The sequence below is a fragment of the Marmota marmota genome, unplaced genomic scaffold, assembly GCF_001458135.2.
Source record: "Marmota marmota marmota unplaced genomic scaffold, marMar, whole genome shotgun sequence".
Lineage (NCBI taxonomy): Eukaryota > Metazoa > Chordata > Mammalia > Rodentia > Sciuridae > Marmota > Marmota marmota.
This window is the reverse complement of record NW_026000051.1, coordinates 4,191,618-4,207,749: the sequence shown is the minus strand read 5'-3', so window position 1 is coordinate 4,207,749 and position 16,132 is coordinate 4,191,618. Positions and strand designations below refer to the sequence as shown.

The 16,132-nt window shown below is 54.3% G+C and overlaps 1 protein-coding gene across 2 annotated transcripts in view; it reads left to right on the top strand.

Moving 5' to 3' along the window:
- The window catches only part of Stxbp1 (syntaxin binding protein 1), a 38,023-nt gene extending 25,126 nt beyond the window's left edge, over nucleotides 1–12,897 (top strand). The window contains exons 15-19 of one of the 2 annotated variants that reach the window (XM_048812996.1): nucleotides 189–290; nucleotides 2,092–2,177; nucleotides 3,676–3,830; nucleotides 5,522–5,647; nucleotides 11,086–12,897. In XM_048812996.1, the coding sequence (XP_048668953.1) occupies nucleotides 189–290; nucleotides 2,092–2,177; nucleotides 3,676–3,830; nucleotides 5,522–5,631 (453 nt within the window). In that variant the 3' untranslated portion in view covers nucleotides 5,632–5,647; nucleotides 11,086–12,897. The remainder of the gene's footprint in view (nucleotides 1–188; nucleotides 291–2,091; nucleotides 2,178–3,675; nucleotides 3,831–5,521; nucleotides 5,648–11,085) is intronic. The other variant, XM_015497556.2, reaches the window with a different exon arrangement.
- The last annotated feature ends 3,235 nt before the right edge of the window (nucleotides 12,898–16,132 follow it).

Genomic DNA, 16,132 nt, shown 5'->3' with positions numbered 1-16,132 from the left:
AAGAACCAAATTTGTTCTAGGTTCCTGAAAGGGATCCATCTTGGGCTATTTTGGGGGAAACTTGGCCCTTATAAGTCCTTGTCAATGCTACTCTAAAGGAGGAACTTGGGAGAGGTTCCAGGGCCAGTGGAGGTCACCGAGGCCCAGTGGCTCCTGCCTCAGTCTCATCTTGTATGTGCTTGGTTCAGTCCACACTGCGCCGCAGGAGCAAGCCGGAGCGGAAGGAGCGCATCAGTGAGCAGACTTACCAGCTCTCACGGTGGACCCCGATTATTAAGGACATCATGGAGGTCAGTGACTGGTAGGGATGTGGGGAGGGACATCCAGGGCTAGGGCTCTTCAATGGATGGTCCAGGTGCTTCCAGCATCCCCTGCTCTCAGGTGCAGTGACACCCCATGGTTTTCCCTTGAGGACAAACCTCCAGGCTTCCAGAGCCATCAGCCCCCTGGTCTTCTTTGTTCTGAGGGATCATGAAGAACTGGGAGACTGCCAGATGTAGACCCCAAAGAGCCACTCGCCTACTGTTCCTGTCTTGGAGGTCTAAGCCTCCTTGCTCTGGAGGCCCCTTGGTGGTGTGTGTCCGAAGCAGCCAGGCCCAACCTGTTATACTAGTTACTTGGGAAGGCTGAGGCAAGAGGATTGTAAGTTTGAGGCCAGCCTCAATAATTAGTGAGGCCTTAAGCAACTCAGCAAGATCCTGTCCCAAAATAAAAAATAAAAAGAACTAGGGACATGGCTCTAGTAAAGCACCCCTGGGTTAATCCCCAGCACCAAAAACCAAACAAAACAAAAACAAAGCAAGTAGACCCATCATAGCATCTCACAGGTCAGATGAGGGCCGTGCACACGCTCTAGTGAGGACGTGCTGTGCCACACCTCGTGCCTCAGCGGGGAAGGGCCTGCCTGCCACTTGTCCTGCCGCTCTCTTCCTGAGCCCTCTGTTCTCACTGCCTCGCCTGGACTGCTCTGACCCTTCCTGTCCACAACCTGAGTCCTGCTGTCCTTTAAAACTCCATGCGGTCTCACAGTGTCCAAATCCCGTCCCTCCTGTCTGGCCACCCAGCACCACCCCAAGGCCTGTGATCCTACTACGGTTTGTGTGCGGGCTGCTGCTTATAGGCATGTGCTGCTCGGAGTTTGGGGTCATCTTATACCATGACCCTGTCACCTGGACTGCCCCATCTTCTGCACGGAGCCTCGAGCTGGGCTGCGAGCTAGGGCCGTGGGGGCGGTGTCACTCCCTCCTCTCAGTCGGGCAGGAGGAAAGCCTGCGCTAGCCCTGCACTGGGTCTTCCAGGCTGGATGAGCCGCATGACTTCCGTCCTTGACAGGCAGCTAAACCAGGGCCCAGAGAGCAAGGGACTCACCAGGATCCCTTGGCCCATCTCCCTGCAGCCAGGTTCCTGCTGAAGGATACGTTAGAGGTCATCTGCAGGCACCATAGCAACGGGGCCACCATCGTATGCAGCTAGAACACACCAATAAAACATGGAGAAAATGAGTGTATTTAAATATGAGTCAGGGTTCTATTTTTAAAACCCTCAAACAAAAGGCTGGGTGGACAAGAAACATTCAGAAGCAATTACCTCCTCCTCCTCGGAGTGGATCAACCCGCCTGTCTCTCCCGCCTTTGCGCCTTTGCGCCCCTTTCTTCCCTCCTCCCTGGTCCCCTAGGGAGACACAAGGTGGCGGTAGGAGGAGTGTGGATTCCCGGGTACCTACCAGACAGTCAGTGCTGAGACGAGGAGAAGGCCCTGTGGGTCCAGCCCCGCCAGGCTGGTGGCCAGTGCCAGGGATTTAGTGGACACCAGGCCTGTATGTAGCTTCCAGCAGATTGTAAAAGGGAATAAACTAGAAAGAAATAAGAAAAAGGAAGGCTTTTTTGTTTTTCACACTTAAAGAGAAGGGCTGCAGCTATGTCGGCGTCACAGCTGGCTGTGGGGCCGGTGCCCAGAGGAGCCCTGTGTGGCTCTGGGGACTGCAGCGGGGGAGGGGGGCCGTGGCTCTGCCGCTCACTCCTCAGCCAGCGGTGGTTCCCTCAGCCCTGGCAAGCACAGGGAAGGCCTGACCTCTGCCTTTCTTCTCCCCAGGACACAATCGAGGACAAACTTGACACCAAGCACTACCCGTACATCTCCACCCGCTCCTCTGCCTCCTTCAGCACCACCGCTGTCAGGTGCGTGGACACGGGAAAGGCGAGGGAGACGTCTGGTCGCAGTGAGATGGTAGGACCCATGAGGGCCCTCCCTCCACTGTGTCCTCACCACAGCCTGGCTCCCCCTGGCTTCCTGCTCCTCACGGGCTCGTCCTCCACTGCTCCTTGCCCACTCCACATGGCCATGCAGCCTCCTTGCTCGTCCCTGAACCAGCTGGGCCTGTTTCTGCCTCAGGACCTTTGCCCATGCTTTTCTCTTTGCCTGAAATTATCTGTCTCCACAAGTTGGCTCTTGTCTTCTTCAGGTCGGCCATCAAGAGTCGCCTCCCAGGCCTTCCCTAACCTCCCTGTTTAAAGTCAGTAGACCAGGTTCATGGCAGCCCTGCCCCTGACAGCCCAGGTGTGGAAACAGCCCACCTACTGTCGATGGCTCCACAGAACGTGGAGTGTCCACGCAGAGGCTCCTGAGAACAGTCTGAGCCGAGCACACAAGCTGGAGACAGCACTGTTAGTGGCTCCAGAAAGGGCATCTGACGCTGGGGACTGCGGTTTTCCAGGGCAGATGCTCTTAGTCCCTCTGTCCTCTCATGCTCGTCCCGCTGTCTTCTCTCCCGCCTCTCCTCTGTCTTCATTTTTACCCCTTCCCAGGACCTGGGTGGCATCTGTGGCATTGGCACCCCCTCTGATGGCAAGCAGTCCTGGGGCCAGGCTGCTCGGGAGCCGCGGGATGTCAGATTGCCAGGGAGGGAGGCGGAGAGATTTAGGTTGGCCGAACAGAGCCCCGGGGCCTTCCTGCCTGGGCAGGGCCTGCAGTGCCTCCCGAGCTGAAGGACGGTGGGAGTGTGGCCGTGTCAGAGCAGGCTCCGCCCTTCCTTTCACTTTTCCTGTTTTCTTGTCCTAACAGCCGCCACTTCCACCTGCTTCCCAGGTCCGTGTGCAGGGAGAGGCCTGTCAAAGGGCTGCCAGGCTCTGGCCCCCCCTCCCCCATGCAGCCTAGACAGGCTCTGGGCCTTCCAGTACCTGACCCCATGACACTGAGCTCTGTCACTTCACCATTCAGACCTGCTGCTCTCCCCCACCCACCCTGTTAAACTGTAGCCCCAAGGTGGGCACGGACGGCCTCTTTCTGGGAGAACCAATCCTCATGAGCCCTGGGCAGAATGTGTTTTCCCAGGAGATCCGTGTGACAGTATGGAGACAGACCTCAGACACTGTCATTGCTGCTCCGTGCCCTCAGTGTCCCAGATACATTCGTTGTGCCTGTGAAGCTGCTGAACTTGAGCTGAGCTGAACCTCCGGCTGCGCACGTGTCTGAGAGTGACAGTGTCACCACAGAGATGCTAGTAATGATCTTTGTGCAGCCGATGGCTCAGAGATTGTGCTGCAGCCCAGAAAGCGACAATTCTCAGATGGCTGCTCTGTGCTGGGCGCGGCACCGGCACCGGTGTGCACATGAGCGCGAGCGCGGGGACTGTGAGCACAGACACTCACCTCGCCCCTCTCCTCTCCTCTCCCTCAGCGCCCGCTACGGGCACTGGCACAAGAACAAGGCCCCAGGGGAGTACCGCAGCGGGCCCCGCCTTATCATTTTCATCCTGGGGGGCGTGAGCCTGAACGAGATGCGCTGTGCCTACGAGGTGACCCAGGCCAACGGCAAGTGGGAAGTGCTGATAGGTGAGTAGCGCATGGGCTCCGGAGCAAGCAGCTGCCTCATCGCACTGTGACCCATCCCACGCTTTGGTGTCGCACCCTGTCTTAGGTTCCGCACTGCCCCAGCAAGACGTAGTCCTAGGTAACCGTTTGTGGGTGGCAGAAATTGAGGGGCTAACTGTCCCTTCCTCACATCTGCGTGGTGAGGTGGAAAGTACCTGATCAGAGAGTCCAGCAGACTCAGGCCCAAATGCGCTCTGCCACTGCCAAGTGGGGTCGCCTGCAGCCAGTGTCGTGCCCTCTCCCAGCCTCCATCTACTATGCAGCCACACAGGGCTCAGCACCCACACTTGCAGCCTCCAGCTGGGCCCGAGGTGGGAGTGGCAGTGTCCTAGCGTCGGGCCTCTTGGCCTAGACGCCGCGGAGGAGGTGGGAATTACCGCCTTCCTCCCCTACTTCAGTGGGGAATGATGGATGTTGCGGGAAGATACCACCTGGAACCCCGTCCTGACCTCTGGGTTCTGTTGAGGGCTCCTCCGTCTGGCTCCTCCCGGGTTCTCACTGCCGCAGCCTTTCCAGGGTCTCATGCTGGTTTCTAGGAGAGGAACCAGCGGCTCCAGTGGCCTCCTCCTTCCCCTCCAGGAGCCGCTGCAGTTTCTAGGTCTGTGGGGGAAGCATGACCTGGGAGAAATCTTGCTTTCTCCAGTCACCCTCCTTGTGTCCCTTCTTGCCCTTAACACAATGGACTTGCCCCTGTCCAGGTGTCCCTCTTGCCACTGATTGGCAAGAGGCGACCACATGCACAGGCCTGGCCAAGCCCCATCCTCAGCGGGAACACGCCCGTGCTGAGCAAGGCCCGAAGTCAGAAACCTGGACCCTTAGGAAGGGGTGTGCTGTGCTCCCAGTGGGGACTCAGGCTCTCCAGGGCCTGAGGACTGCCTCGCGGGCCACTTTCATGTGAACTGCAGCAGGGGAGACCCTGAACTGCCCCAGAAGGAAGGCCTCTCTGACTTCTGCCCATAGGTGCCCACTACTGGTCATAACCCCAGGCTCAGTTAGTATCTCAGTAACAGGTCTCAGTTTTATTTCTCCAATGTGGTGCAGCCGGGTCATAGTGCCCCCAAAGCCATCCAAGAGAGCAGGCTCCATAGACCAATCCGTATGACTGCTCCTGGGTTCCTCAAGATGGACCAGACGGGGTCCACCACCTTCTCACTACCACGACCCTCCCAGCTCCCTGGGCTTCCCTGTCTGGCCACCAGGCCTCCCTGTAATTATTTCTTTTTTTGTGGTGCAGGCCCCTGATCAGCTCTCTGTCCCCTGCTTGCCTGTGTTGCATGAATGTGTTGGATAATCCCGAGCTCAAACAGCTTTTCTGGACAGACGCTGTCACGGCCAGGCTTTGGGTGTGATCTTCCCCTTCCCCTTTGCACCTGCTTTGAGTTTCCCTGAGGGGAGGGGGAGCCTGGGGCTAGGATGTCGCCCATGCAGGTTCATGGAGGCCTCGTGCAGACAGCCTATGTCCGCTGTGTGGCCTCAGCTGCTTCCTGCACGCCAGCCACCTTGCCTCTGTGTGCGCGTGTGCATGCACGTGTGTGCAAGCTGTGCATCTTGCTTCCTCACGCCTCATTGGCTGCGTACAGTGTAGGCCTAAGTTGGCATGCTCCTGTGACGTACCTTGTTCAAGCAGTCAGCTGGCCTCTGTTCTCCCGCAGGTTCTACTCACATTCTTACTCCCACCAAATTTCTCATGGACCTGAGACACCCCGACTTCAGGGAGTCCTCTAGGGTATCTTTTGAGGATCAGGCTCCAACAATGGAGTGAGAGCCAAAGAAACAAAGTAAAAGCAGCTTATTACAGAAAGAAACTCTTCCACTCTGAAGGGTTTTCTTTGATTATTCCGTCACTCTTTTTCTTTGGTTGTTTTTTTTTTCCTCTTTTTAGTTTCTTATTTCTTTGATTTTCTTTTAACAAGAAAATGCTTGCAGTTCTTAACACCGATTGAAAATGTGTTCAGTGTGCCTCGCGCCCTGCCCTGAAGCCCTTGGGGCTCCGACCTGCCAGCTCACTCATGCCCTGGGTGACACGCTGCCAGCTGGACAGCTGCAGGCCACTGGGTATAAATCAAAGTGACAGTGACTGCAGGAAAGTCCTCAGAGAGGGAGCTGGAAGCAGAGGGGCACTTGAGGCATGCCAAGCCTGCCGCCAGGAGTGGCCCTGTGGGCACCCTCAGGGAATGTAGGCATCCTGGTGGTGACTTGGCTTGGGAGGGTGAGAGTGCAGGCCCGCGGCAGGGGCCATGTCCAGCAGGCAGATCTCCCGGGAGACCCAGGGGCGCCTGCTGGTGAGGAAGACTTGGCTGGAAGCGTTAGAATAGACTCTGGACGTGCCAGTACCGTAGGACGGGTACTTCCCAAGGAACAAGAGCTAAGTATTGGTTGGTCATGAGCTGCTTCACGTGCGCTTGGTGCACGCCAGTCCCCAGTGGGAGGGACTTCCGTCTCAAATTTCTCTGCTGAAATGGAACTTTATAGCCATTTGCTAAGAAAGTGCTTTTATTTTAATTCCCCTGTGGATCTTTGGAGAATCAAATAATTATACCCTCTCTTCTCTGATGTGTCTTGGTAAGGTCTGGAGCCTTTTTGGAGAAATTCACTCTTGACGCTCTGTGGGGCTTTATGGGGCTTTAATGAACACCATCATTCTGGGTGTGATGGCGCATGCCCGTAATCTCTGCGATTAGGGAGGCTGAGGCAGGAGGACTGCCAGTTCAAGGAACTTAGCAAGATCCTGTCTCAAAATAAAAAGGGCTGGGAGTGTAGCTCATGGGTAGAGGACCCCTGGGTTCAATATCAAGTACTGCAAAAAATGAAAAGAGAGAGAAAAATTTTTGACAATGTCCTCATTCCTTCCTCTTTCCACCCTCCACTGTTAGGAAACTCCGATAATGTGTTTAGGTGGCAGTGGCAGACTGATCACAAGCCCTCTGTCCCAGCATTAGTGTTGCGTCCTTGTTGATGCTCAGGGATAGGCCACCTTTTGTGTCCCTGACTTTGATACTCCACTTGCCCTGAGCCAAGTCGTGGCCCCATGAGTCAGGGGGCAGAGTCCTGTAAGCAGTGGAGAGTGACCTGAGCTGAGAGCCAGAAGTGGACTCCAGCTCTGCTCCTCCACGAGTACCTGTGTGACAGAGGTGGTCACCCCCATTCCCAGGCCACTGTATATAAGCACAAGGGGGATGAACTGCAGCACCCCAGTGCTCTTTCTCGTGAGTGTCAGGAGAATGGCCCTTCAGAACCTTGGCTTGGTGACATCAGAAGATGCTCACTTACATAAAGAAAATGGAGCTCCATCTGGAAGGGAGGAAGAGAGGCCACCACTTATCTCCTCCTCTTCCCTCTCCTTGGCAGAGGCTGGCACGCTCCAGGGAGCCAAAAGCTGAGTGCAGCAGCTAGTAGCCAGGTCAGGGAGCTGGTGACAGCCCTGGCCTTGGCCCCCATCCTTCCTGGGCTCACCTTCCTCTAGACAGCAAGGCCAATGGGGGGAAGTAGGGATAAAAGCAATTGTTAGAAAGGAAGAGAGGGAGGGAGGGAGCAGAGAGAGTATTCCCTAGAAGCAGCTCGATGATTGTTAGATCAGGCTCCCGGCCTGTGTGCAGGTGGCAAGCAGGTGTGTGACATTTGCTTGCAAGATATATTTGAAGACTTCCAGAAGGACACACAAATGTTTGACAGCAGAACACTTGTAGGACCTAAAAGAATCGCACCACACCTCTCTCTAGCTCCTGAAGAAGCAGCCTTTCCTTTGCAGAAGCTTTCCTTGACATTCCATCACGACCCCAGAGAGGGCCAGCTGCCGTCAGCACAGAGCGGGTGTAGACAGACTCTAGTTATATATTCTTGGCTTTTGAAATAGTTTGCCAGACAGTGTGGGTTTTACAGAGCTCAGCTAAGGAGCGATGAGGCCCCAGGCAAGGTGGCGCTCACCTTCAATCCCAGTGACTCAGGAAGCTGAGACAGGATTGAAAGTTCCTGGGCAACTTAGCAAAACCCTCAGCAAGTCAGTGAGACCCTGACTCAAAATAAGAACAAATACAAAGGGCTGGGGAGGCGGCTCAGTAGAAGACACCACTGGGTTCAATCCCTAATCCCCACTCCCACCAAAAAAAATAAATAAATAAAAAAGCGAAACACAGAACCTAGTACCAGCAAGGTCAGAGGTCAGGGAGCAGGTAGTCTGACCTGCCCTCCTGCTGTCCTGCAGACAATGCAGTCTCCAGTGAGCTTGAGTTCGCTCCTCCATACCAGTTTTGTGTTGGTCTGTCTTTTAAGAGGGATGAGTTTCCGCCTGCCCAGCACTGAGATGCCCCCAGCAGGCATTGTGCACGGTGACAGTCCCTCGCTCTGTCCTCTCTCCTGTCACTGAAGCACCTTCCCCAGGTCTGGATCACAGGGAGCCAGTGTGGACGGCAGAAGTGCAGGTCCACCGAGTCTCCTTGCAGTCGCCCAGTCACGCCTCTAAGTTGTCCACAAATGACATCTTTTGATTGGGTTCCATCTCTTTAGTTAATTTAGGCTAAAATACCACTCCTGAGGGGACGTGCAGGAGGCTGTGAGAAGCAAATGGGAGAGCTCCCGGGCTAGGCTGGACCTCTTGGCTTGCACATTCTGCTTGTGGTTTTATGTTGAATCCTTTGTTTCTCTAGGTTGGGGGCAGGTGACAGCAGGGCTCAGGTCTGGACCTGGTTCAGAGCCCAGCTGCTGTTGAGCCTCACTTGCACGTCCCCTCCCCTCCCAGGAGCCCCAAGGCGCCCAGAATCAAAAGACGAGAGGCCCTGCCATGCTACCAGCCCACCTTCAGACCTTCTTCTTGCCACACATGTTTGAAAGTGTGGGCTGGTCACCGCCCCAGCCCTGGAACCTCAGCTCACCTGCTTGCCCTTAAATGTGCCCATCCTCAGGCGCCTTCCTGGGTATTCCAAGTCAGTAGATCTGTTCCAGGCCGATGCAGGGACAGCCAGACCAGCTAGTCTGAGAACTCTTGGTGTCAGACCCCGTCAGTGTGGAGGGAAAGACTTTCTCCCGTCACAGCTCGCCGTGTCTGGCCCATGGCTTTGGAATGTGGGGATAGCATTTGATTAGGCCTCCGCTGGCTTAGGAAACCACTGCTCACGTTTCACAGTCAACCTGTGACATGGAACAGCAGGGACCCTCAGAGCAGTGAACCCACCTGCTACTGTCTTCTGGAGAGCTGTGTGGTCAGCCACCAATGGATTCAAATTGAGAATATTTGAACATGTGACTTAGGGACCCCAGTTGTTGGTAGCATTCATGGTGGACATTGTTAGAACCATACAGAGCCCTGCGCGTCAGGCTTTGGCTTCCAGGTGATTTGGATTAATGCCAACCAGCCTGGTCCCTTTAAAGAGACCAGTAAGTGAAGGCCCAGGAATGGGCCTGTTGCTAGGGCCTTAGTGGCCTCATGGGCTGTCCCCAAGGCTAAGTCCTAGAGTTGTTCTTCAATCAAGACTGGGAATGCTCAGTGATCAGATAATGTCAGAAAATTCTCCAGCAGGAGTCCCTGCTCAATCCTGAATCTGCATGTAAACCAGGGGGAGCACTTTCGGATCGGCATCTGATCAAAGGAACCCCTTTGGATTTCTCCTTGAAATCGAGTCTGCCTTCTTGTTTCCTGGAACCCTTTTGGGTGGCTGGGGAGCGGGGCGTTGGGGACAGTGTTCTCTGGCAGGTGCACGCAGGAAACCCTAGCGCCTCCCGTGCTGCATCCAGTCCGGCTTTCACATCCAGACACGCCGGCCGGCCGCGGGAGCTGGGATCTGGAGGCCCTCCTTCTGGCAACTGTTTCTGCTTCAGAATTGGAGACAAGCCTCAAACATTTCTGTCCTTTCTCCTCTTTGCCTTTGAGCTCCTTTAGGACTAGTAGAAGATTCCTAAACGCCCCACAGTGAATGTGGGAAGGGGTGCTGTAGAAACACCCAGGGTGTCACTGCTCGAGGAGCCTCAGGCCTGCAGATAGATAGCAGTTAGCCAGAGAGCGCAGGGGCCAGGGCAGGCTGCGTGCTCAGGGCATCACGCTCTGCATCCCTGGGAAGTAACCGAGGACAGGCTCCTCACCCAGAGCAGCGAGTGGGGCCTGGGGCCTGGACCTCAGACAGCAGGATGTTGAAAATTTCTCTCACACCAGAGAGAGTGTTGCAAGTTTCCTGCTGCTCTAGACCCACCAGGGAAGCCCCCAGCTCCCACAGCTCCAGGTCAGCGCAGCAAGCAGTGGTGAGCGGCATCCTAGTGGAGGCACAACCAGAAGCCAGTCCACTGCGTTCTTTTGCCTGCCCTTGAAATGGAAATCTGGCTCCTGTGTTTCCACTCCTCCTCTCCCATGAGGCCCTCCCTTGCCCAGGTCTCCAGGGAGGCACATTTTCAAGTACGGACCTCTTTTGTTTAGTTCTTTCCCACCAGGATCTTTCTTTGAAGTCCACTGCTGCATGCGGCAGGTCTCATGCTCACACATCACCCAGTCACTTCCGTTCTGTTTGATCAAGTCCATGGCCAAATCACACGATCCATGCATCATTTTTTACTGCACTTATTAGATCTCTTTCTCTCCTTATGAAAAAGGGCTTCATTTTTTATTTATTTAATTTTTATTTATTTATTTATTTATTTACTTTGCACTAGAAATATATCTAATTCCATTAGCTTAAACTTTTGCAAGCATTTCTAATCTCTTACAATGCGCGGTCTCTGCAAGGTAAGGCCTCAGGTCCCCGCCCTTTCCCTCACACCTGAGGTCCCACCCGCGGCAGGCAGCGCCAGTCAGCTGGCTCCGAGGTCAGTGCACCCCATCCATGTCCTTGCAACCAGGCACACACAGACCCCTGCCAACCCCAGCCCATTCTCAACTTTTTCCCGTGGCCACGTCATTTGGAGTTTCTCTCCCTGGCCTCACCTTGAGATTGAGAAATGCCGCCACCCTGTCACCTGACAGTTGGTGCTGGCTCTGAGGAGAGGTGGCTCGTTCCCTGCTACAGCCTGGGACCTGCTGAGCCAGAGGATGCATTTTGTTTTGCCACAGCCCTCGCTGTCTCCCTGGCCTCCTGTGACAGGGGCCTAGATGTCCAGCCCCAGCCCCCTCCAGGCTTCCATGGACCCAGACCAGGGTGGGGGAGGCGGATGGGTGCAGATCTGGGCGTGGAGAAGGGCAGGAGAGGAGGATGGGGAGCTAGAGCAGGTGAGCTCACTGTCTTCTCTGCCTCCCCAGGATCCACGCACATTCTCACCCCACAGAAACTGCTGGACACGCTGAAGAAACTGAACAAAACAGAAGAAGAAATAAGCAGTTAAACAATAAGCCGCCCCTCCAAGCCGCGCCCTCCCACTGCTCTGAGCCCCTAGCGCAGGCCGGTTTCTCTGCTGCCTCCCCGCCCTGCACGCCCTGGCCGGCCCGCGCTGTTCGTGTTAATGATGCCCTCCTCCAGTGTGAACCGAGAATAATGCATTGTGTTTTTTAAAAAGATATATATGTATCCTACAAGAAGTTCCTGTGCAAGCTGCAGAAATTTTGGAATTCTTGAGAATGAATGGACTCCTCCCCCTCATTTATGATCCTGTGACCTTGTACATAGCCACCTTCGTCGCGTGCAAACTGCTCGAGTACGGAAAGGTAGAAGTCTGGGTCTTTTAAAAATGTGTATTGGGTTTTTCCTGTTCTTGCTGGGAATCGCAGAGCTGTCTGTGTCCTTCAGGTATTTCACACTGAGGATTAATCTGTTACCTCCTCTCCTGTTCCTACCCCTCGGGTGTCTGCTCACATCCAGATAAGCTGGGAAGTGACAATCAGGGGACAGACACCTCACAAGGCTGAGATGGAACCGGCTCTTTGCTTTCCCTCCCAGCTTGTGCCCCAGAGATGCAGCTGTGGGTGGGGCTGGGAGTGTCCACGAGGCCAGGCTGGGTGTCCCCTGGTGTCTTCCACAGTGTGGCCCTGCTTTCCCAGGCCTGTGGCCACACTGTGTGACCCTGAGAAAGGTCCTTCCCAGCCTAGGTCACTATGCACAAGACAATGAAAAGCAGACTCCTCCCCAGACGGAGAAGCAGTTAGGGTTGACCCACTGACCAGGTCCCTTGCCTGGGGCATCACCCCTCACAGCTCCTGTTCCCCAGAAGGGTCAGCCTGGGTCAAGTTCAAGGTCAGGACTGGACTGGAACAGGTGGTTCCTGACAGCCGTGGAGAAGGGCCCGTCGGGCTGATGCTGACGCTGTCCCCACTCCACACGCAGCCTTGTCAGGTTGTCCTCAGTTTAAGATACTTTGTGGTACTTTATTTTGCGTGGTGTGCAGTCATATGTCATCGTGGTTGTGAGAGGCCCATCGTCTTTCTCCTGTGCAATCGTGTCGCTGTGAAGCAGAGGGGAAGAGCAGGTGCTGGAGGTGCGCCCGTCCCCAGGTCTCAGGAGCGAGCACACGTCGTTCTGCTGCTGTTGTCGTGAAATATAATGACAGTGGAAGTCACAAAAAATGTCCCCTGCCCCGGCCCTCGCCGCCCTTGCCTCCCGCAGACTGTGTGTATATTACTGTGTCTCGTGACGTCCTTGCAAACGTGATGTGCGCTTGCCCCGCCCGCCCGCCTTCCTTGGAGAACAGTCCTGGACGCACTGTCACTATGGCGTCCTCTCCTGCTGGCTCTGGAATCTCCTGTGCACTCTACTTAGCTCCCAGGTCTCCTGTCGCCTTCTCCCCTTGAGATCCTGCCTCCTTAGGACAGAACCCTAGGACCTGCGCTGGTTGGTTTCTTACGGTCCCCGCTTGTTTTGTCCCCTCCCTCCGACCAAGCAACGCTCACGCTTTAGGACCTTGTTTGTCAAACATGTTGGTTTTCCTTTCTCTGTTATTTATATAAAAAATAATTTATCAAAAGGATATTTAAAAAAAAAAAAGCTAGTCTGTCTTGAAACTTGTTTACCTTGAAATTATCAGAATCTCAGTGTTTGAAAGTATTGAAGCACAAACATGTATCCTCCATACCGTTCTGTACTGAAGCACTTGAGTCTAATAAATAAAGAATCAGCGCCCACTGCTGCTGTCCAGGGCCCCCGGGCTGCTTTTACTTTGGGGAGTAGAAGGAGAAAGGCTGCACGATGGTCATGCAGAGGAGGCCACCACCCCCATGTTGTGGCTCGAAGCCTTCCAGATCCAGGTCACTGCTGCCTGCATTAGGTCTGTAGCCATCTCAGGTTCTGGGACAATCCACGGAGCTTGCCTCTGCACTGCCTAGAAATGAGGCAGTCCTTCCCTGTCCCACCCTCTGCAGAGGCCTCTGCTCAGACACTGCAGGGATCAGATGCCACTCCAGCATGGTGCCCTTGTATTCAGGGCATCCCTTCACCAGTGTCACTGTCCCCCACTCCTAGCCCATGCGTGTGATGACCTGCTTCCAGGTTGGAATCTGGTGCAAGTCCGGCAGGTCTTAAAACTTGCTTGGGACCCCCCCACCCAGGGAGACCGTGGTGAGGTTGGTCCAGCTTGTAACTAGACCCTGAAATCAGAGTCAGGGTCACACAGGGAATCTGCTGGAATGCCGGGCACAGGGCAGTGGAGCTTTTTGGACGAGCTTGGGTTTCCACTTTTGTCCTTGGGGCCTCTGAAATCCTGTTCTGCTGTGGTTTGGGTAGAGTTTGAGCTCGTGCCATGGGTTCATGTGTTGGGACCTTGGTCCTCAGTGTGTTGGTGCTGGGAGGCCGGAGCGGGGTGGGGGGCTGGGGGCTAGTGAGAAATAACTAGGCGGAGAAAGGGTGCTGCCCTGGGAAGGAATTAGTAGGGTTCTTATTCCCTTCCTAGGACTTTGGCTTCCTGTCTTGCCATGCGATCACTCACTCAAGTGTTCCACCATGATGCTATTAGCCATGAGGTCCTGACCAGAGCTGATCCCAGGCCAGTGCCATGCCCTCGAGTCTCCAAAATGGTAGCTAAATAAACCCGTTTTCTTCGTATATTACCCAGTCTCGGGTATTTCATCATAGGAACAGAAAATGGACAAAGGCACCTTCATAAGATGGAGAAATTTAACAACTCGAGGCTGGTTGCTAGAATCTGTACTGCCATATCCCTGGTGAGACCTGCCTTGTAAGGAAGTGACGATGACAACAACTGTTTATCAACCATACCAGGCCACTCACAAACCTTGTCCTTAGATGGGTCCTCGCCCAGTTTACAGATAAGAAGCTGAGGCCCAGAGAGATGCAGAAACTCACAAAGCTCACTCTCCTGGCGGGCATCTGACACCCTTTGTCAGTCGTTTCTTCACCAGGAACAAAAACGCGATAGAATAAGATCCAAGATTGGAGTTTTTAAATTCTAAATTGTTCTAAACTAAGTTCACATTAAAGCAAAGTAGATCCTGTTTGCTCTTTCTCCCCAGGGCTGTCTGTTCCTGCAGCCCAGGGGACGGCTCTCTAGTCTCTGATTTCTTTCTGACATCCTTCCGACCTGGCTTTCCATCACTTCTGTCTCTCCCTCCTCCCTCACTGCCAACCAAGAGCAGATGAGAGTGGCACCTTGCATTCGGGCCAAGGTCCTATTCTCTGTTTAGTGCAGCCCAGAGGAAGCCAGTGGCTCTTCCCCAGGGGTCTCCAGTGGTGCTCTGTCCTGAGGGGAAGGGTCTGAACCAACCTAAGCTTATTCAAAGCACCCATCTCTAGCCGCATGGTCCCAATGCCAAGATGGGCCCCTGCGCTGCAGCTGTCACCCTGCCCTTCCAGAGGCCCAGGTCCACGCCAGAGACTTCAGCAGAGTCAGCTGAGGGGCCTGTACATGCCCTTCGGTGTCACACTGGGCATTTGTTCCTGGAGAGGCAGAGTGGCCAGGGGAATCAACCTTAGCGACAGGCAGCCCCGGGCGGAATCCACCCTTGGCCTCTTTCCACGTGAACTCGATGAGGGACTTTGCTCCCTCCTATGATGCCCGTGGAGGAGTGCGGCTGGCCTGGCGCATCGTACCCAGTAAGTGCTCAGTCATCAGTGAGGACGAAGATGAGGCCTGGGGAGAAAGAGTGCACATGCTCATAAATTGAAAAGGGGCCAAATGTCCATGACTAGAGATGGACACGTCATACACTCACCCAGGGAATACTTAAAGGCAGTTAAAAATACATGGCCTCCAACAGCTGACACCAACATGAGTAACTCTCAGGAGCTTGCCGTTGAGTGAAGAGCGAGGACGCGCACCGAGTGATACATTCATACAAAGCTGGAGCCTCACGAAAAGCACCGCAGGGGGCTGGGGTACAGCTCAGTGGCACAGCGCCTGCTCGTGTGCATAAGGCCGGAGTTCCATCCCCAGCATCACACCCCCAAAAAAAGGCACTTAGCGCTGGGTGGGTGGAGCAGGTGCTAATGTGTCACTTAGGGTCGCATGGGTTGTAAATGTGTAAGAACATGCAGAGGTGTGGTAAGTACCCAAGTCTGAGCAGTGCTGCCCCTGGGGACAGGACGTTGCTACCATGCCACCTCCTACCCTCAACCAAGACGAACCAGGGGCTCAACAGGGCTTCCTTGAGCCAAAAGAAAACAGAGATGCTAATTCTAACAATGGCTAAAGACACTGAGCGCTCACGTGTCAGGCCCAGCAGGCTTTCCAAGTGCCTCGCTGTCCTTATCCGCCCTCCTCCACAGGGGGACACAAATGTGCAGAGGGACCAAGTAACTTGGCTAAGGTCCCCACCCCATGCCCAGTCTGACTGCAGGGCCTCGTTCTGCTCTCGCAGGTAGACACTGTCGGCAGAGGTCAATGGTGGGATTCTGCAGAATGCGGGTCTGCAGGGGCTGGAACAAGTAAGTGACTTCAGGATGGTGACGGTTTTTCACAGAGAAGCCAAAGAAGAGAGAAGGAGAAAAATTGGTTCTCCTGAGCCAGTGAGTTACCCTTCCCTGTTCCCCCTGATTGCCAGAATATGTGCATGTCCATGTTTGTGTGTGCATATCTATGAATATGCATATATATATATTCATGTACCTATGACTAGATATATAAAGAACTCCTGCAACCCAACAACAAAAAATGACCTGATAGAAAGTAGGCAAAGGACTTGAATAGACACTTCTCCAAGGAAGATATGCAAGTGGCCAATAAGCACATGAAACAATGTTCTCTTATTCGGGAACTGCAGACCAAAAAAAAAAAAAAAACAAGTGTTGGTGTGGATGTGGAACAACTGGAACTCTTGTGCATTGTTGGTAGGAATGTAAAATTGTGCAGCTGCCATGGAAAACAGTGTGGAATTTCCTCAAAAGATTAAAAACAGCCAAGTGTGG